This window comes from Phoenix dactylifera, chromosome 7, assembly GCF_051530095.1.
Source record: "Phoenix dactylifera cultivar Ajwa chromosome 7, Ajwa_hap1_PhDact_Kaust_v1.1, whole genome shotgun sequence".
NCBI lineage: Eukaryota > Viridiplantae > Streptophyta > Magnoliopsida > Arecales > Arecaceae > Phoenix > Phoenix dactylifera.
The window spans coordinates 5833733-5838932 of NC_143196.1; the positions used below are offsets into that span (position 1 = coordinate 5833733).

At 37.7% G+C, this 5200-nt stretch overlaps 1 protein-coding gene across 1 annotated transcript; it reads right to left on the reverse strand.

Annotated features, from left to right (window-relative positions):
* Positions 1 to 1801: 1801 nt before the first annotated feature.
* Positions 1802 to 3063, reverse strand: LOC149753120 (fe(II)/2-oxoglutarate-dependent dioxygenase 4-like). Its single transcript, XM_089924218.1, has one exon. The coding sequence runs from the start codon at positions 3019 to 3021 to the stop codon at positions 2113 to 2115; it is 909 nt and encodes a 302-aa protein (XP_089780344.1). The 5' UTR covers positions 3022 to 3063; the 3' UTR covers positions 1802 to 2112.
* Positions 3064 to 5200: the final 2137 nt, after the last annotated feature.

Consider the following 5200-nt stretch of genomic DNA (forward strand, 5'->3'; position numbering starts at 1 on the left):
GGGTCATTCTTAGTTTGTGAAACTTAGATTTCTTTTTTCCTTGGGCCAACGCTATGTTTAATTTTTTTACAGAAAATTTATTTTTTTGCTTTCATAAATATTATTAAAATGACAACGAATAATTTTCTTGCAGAAGGCTTTTTTTAACTAGTGTGCCCCCCTTTCAATTTGCACATTTAGCTCAGTTGATGTCCCTACTACGAAACAATCACACATTTAAGTAATTGATTCGCATATTTGGTAACAAATGTTCAAATATACAAGTTGATCTACATGTGAAATTGTCTTATAGTATTCATAAGCTCAAGCATATAATGGTCGAAGGAGAACCTTTTTCTAAAAACGGTAAATTTTTTTACCAAAAATGACAATTCATTTTCTTGAAAAACTTATTTTGGTTCTGGAGACATTTCTTTTGCATCTTGGGATTTCTTTGGTCCCATCAATGTCTTTTCATGCAGGTTTTTTCCAATGTTTTCTTTTCGATAGTTTTAATTAGATGAATGCTATCATAGGATAGACTTGGGTAGCCTGATTAGGCCTTCTAGCTTGTATTTGGGCAAGCATGACGATGAAAATTTAGGCCCAACTAGCTGCACTGATTTTTGATGCAAAGATCCATTCTGGGCCAGCATTTTTTCTCTACATTGATATTGAGCTATTATTTAATGCTACCAATCCCTAAGCTCGAGTTCAGAATCTCTTGCAGCTTTCGAATCCCAACCTCTATGATGTGGCACTGGTTAACTCCATCTCGAATCAGGCAAATTATAAATTAATTTTCCGGCGACAAATATCCTTCTAAGTGTCATTTGGGACGATTCCTTTATGCACCAACAATTGGATTGTTTTACCCTTCCATTCAACTTTTAGATTCTATAAAATTAGTATACCATCTTACTGTTTTAGGCTTAAAGTGTCTAAATGCTTCCACTTCATCCACCATTATCAGTGGCAATAAAAGCTTATAATAAAGAGCATAAACTCTATGTTCCACCTATGATTGTACATAGTGTTTACATATCATAAAAAATTAACCAAAGGAAAGGGCTTAGCACCCTACTTTCTAGAATTCTTATTAATTATTATTTTATTTAAGAGGTTTGAGTTGAGCAAGTTGAAGGAATCATTTCGTTTCTCCTTTGGGACAAAGTTTCTATTTGAGCTTCCCCCTGTGGTAAACTTAGCAAGAGCTCAAATTTTCCAATAGAAGGAGCATAAAATTTGGATTAAATACTAAAAATTTGTTTTGGAACAAATTGTTGGAAGCACCACATTTTATATTCTATATTGCCCAACAATAGATGGTTAGAGTATAGATCCACTCCTGTATATACCCAAACTATTTTTTTCGGAAAAAACATGCAACACGATTTTCCATTTTCTTCATTAGTACTTTGCTTATCCATATTTTTAGTGTTCGCGCTCTATATGAACCAAGACAAAATTTTCTCAAAACAATGTACATGTAGACTATCACAAGTTTCCCACCCGCAATTCGAAAAAAACATGCAACACAATTTTCCATTTTCTTCATTAGTACTTTGCTTATCCATATTTTTAACGTTTGTGCTCTGTATGAACCAAGACAAAATTTTCTCAAAACAATGTACATGTAGACTGTCACAAGTTTCTCACCCTTAAAAATTGCCATCTCTCAAACCCCTCCCATACCCCGACAAAAAAAAAAGATAAAAAAGCCTACGATTCATATGGACGATTCTAGGAGACTTGATATAACCATGCCAACAAAGTCTTCGTATACAAAGTTTCTCTATGAAGGTCAAAGTAAGAGAGAATCTTAAAGAACATTACTGATACTCCTCATGTCCAACTTTTGATATCACAAATATTGAACTTTGAATTGATGAAAAGAGAAACATCTTAGGATAAAAGAGTTTGTTGATGCAGCAATACGAACTTAACTCTGCTAAGATGACCATCATAAATTTACGGACTCATAAAATTGGCTTGATGATGAAACATGGTAGACATGGACAATCAACAAACTAACACCAAAATGGTAGACTCGATAACACGCAGGATCTAGCATGCTCCTGCGATTATTTGACCCGAGATAAGTGAGATGAAGGAACACCACCCCGCAATCCTCTAAATATGTTTCATAGTGTCAAAACCTTTGATCTCAGGCCCGTTGCCAACCGCCAATGAAATTCGAGTCGTTTTCTCATTTACCACTACTTGGTGTTCTGCAGCCTTGTACCTCCCATCACTTGCCCTTTCCATGGACTTACCTAGGAAAACCACGAGGGCGGCAGGCACATGTGGAACAGTGACCCATTTACCCTCGTGCCTTAGTTGTAGACCATCAACATTGTTATCCATGAGGACCCCAATGAGGCATTGATCTGTGTGGGGCCCCATTCCAAGAGCCAGGTGGGGCTGGGGGCATGATGGGTAATAGTTGCATAACAAGTATTGGAACCCTTCTCTTATCATGCCTTCAACATACTCTTCATCTTTGCCTAACTTTTCGTAAATGGCCCTTTCCAACCTCGTAGCTAGTTGCCAGGTTGCCTCCAGGAATACTTTGGCCGCATCCCTATAATTGGAGGGTTTCGAGGGCCACAGGTGGATGATCTCTTCATTGGCAGGGCGGCCTTGGTGGCGGAGAACTTCCCGCCAGCTATGGTCAGGCTGCGAAATGTAGTTCACAAAGTTTGTGCCATCCTTTGACATATATTTCATCTTCTCTTCCTGCGGGAGGGCAAAAAAGGCCTTGGCAGCCTCAAGCATCCCCTCTATTATCGATGTCTCGATGCCATGGTTGACAACGAGGAAGAGACCCCATTCGGCACAAGCCTTGTCTATAGCCTCTATGATGCCAGCTTTAGCCAATGGGTCGTTAAGGCCTTGGAGGTTGATGATCGGGATGGCAGAGGTGGAGGATGGTGGTGCATTGAATTTGGAGAGGGTGGGCTCTAAGAAGCGATTCACCTCTTTGTGGTTGGATAGAGTAATGACGGGCGGAACTGCAACGAGTGTGGTAGGGGGTGCCATGGTCTTGGTTTTCAAAGAAGTTTAATGATTGGGTTGCAATAGAAAGGTAGTGGAGTAGAATCCCAATTTATAATGGGTCAGAGAGAGTTGCGGTCTAGGGAAGTGCACAACTACGGAGCGTTTTAACTATTTGTCTTCATGCATATTGCATTAACAACTAGTAATCAATTAGCTATGAAAGATACAAACAAATTTGTTGGCCATAACAGCTCGCAAGGATGAGTAATAGTCATGACGTCAGGAAAGCTAGAATTCGTTCGATCATCATAGGTTAGTTATTCAAGTTCCATTTAACAACTCATCAAATCAAAAACAGATGATGAAGTTGATTTGATAATGAGCTGGTCCATTTTTATACAAAAGAAAAGCGAATATTATATAGGTCAGGTTCAGCGGAGTGTTCAAACTTTATTCCCACAATTATCCTTGAAATCCTTCTATATTTTATATGCATCAGATATCTACGAGGACAAGTGGGAATCATCTGGTCCCGACAGCCAAAATTTGTTCAACACTTACCAGAATTTGTTACTATTAGTGGTGGTCCCCAATGTATGAAAGAAAAAGTTAGTTTCGCACTAATTAACTAACAATTTTTGGACTTTATTTGCACTCTATTAACTATGAAAGCCAAAATTCGTTTGATAGTCACCAGATTTTGTTTGGACAAGTGGTAGTCACCAAAGTGATGGAACCCTAAATTAGTTACTTCTGCACTAGAGTTTGCTAGCACATGTGACACTCTGTTGCTCAAAAAAGCTGAAATTAGTTTTATAGCTATCCGAGTTTGCTAACACATGTGTTGGTCACTAATTCGGGGAAGCCAAAGTTATTTCTATCCTCATCAGAGTTCGCCAATAGATGGGTGACTTAACCAATATGCGAAAGCCACAATTAGTTCAAAACCAACTAGTAGAGCGGGTATGATTTCATTTTGCCAATATAGGTATAGTGGAAAATGACATGGCCACTTTCAGGTCGCTGACCATTATTTGTTATGTTTTTGGCAAATAGCTGCAATCATGATTTCAATAATATTGCTTCTTTCATGTTGCTAATTATCACTTTAATCATATCAGCATAGTGGCGATTCACCATGACATCTATAATGGTGAGCAAAAATTTTGCGGAAGATACTTCCATTGCTGAAATCTTAAAGACCCACTCACATTTCTATATGGTAAGTAAGTTGAACATTATGCTAATTGAAGTAACCCACTCTGCAGTAGCCATAAGGATGAGTAATAGTCATGATGTCAGGAAAGCCAGAATTCGTTCGATCATCATAGGTTAGTTATTCAAGTTGCACTTAACAACTCATCAAATCAAAAACTGATCATGAAGTTGATTTGATAATGAGCTAATCCATTTTTATAAAAAAGAAAAGCGAATATTAAATAGGTCTGGCTCAGCGGCGTGTTTGAACTTTATTGCCACAATTATCATTGAAATCCATCTATATTTTATATGCATTAGATATCTATGAGGACAAGTGGGAATCATCTGGTCACGACAGCCAAAATTTGTTCAGCACTTACCAGAATTTGTTAGTACTCGTGGTGGTCCCCTATGCATGAAAGAAAAAGTTAGTTTCGCACTAATTAACTAACAATTTTTGGACTTTATTTGCACTCTATTAACTATGAAAGCCAAAATTCGTTTGATAGTCACCAGATTTTACTTGGACAAGTGGTAGTCACCAATGTGATGGAACCCAAAATTAGTTACTTGTGCACTTGAGTTTGCTAGCACATGTGACACTCCGTTGCTCAAAAAATCTGAAATTGGTTTTATAGCTATCTGAGTTTGCTAACACATGTGTTGGTCACTAATTCGGGGAAGCCAAAGTTATTTCTATGCTCATCAGAGTTCGCCAATGGATGGGTGACTTAGCCAATATACGAAAAACCCAATTAGTTCAAAACCAACTAGTAAAGCGAGTATGATTTCATTTTGCCAATATGGGTATAGTGGAAAATAACATAGCTGCTTTCAGGTAGCTGACCATTATTTGTTATGTTTTTGGCAAATAGCTGCAATCATGACTTCAATAATATTGCTTCTTTCATGTTGCTAATTATCGCTTTAATCATATCAGCATAGTGGGGATTCACCATGACATCTATAATGGTGAGCAAAAATTTTGCGGAAGATACTTCCATTGCTGAAATCTTAAAGA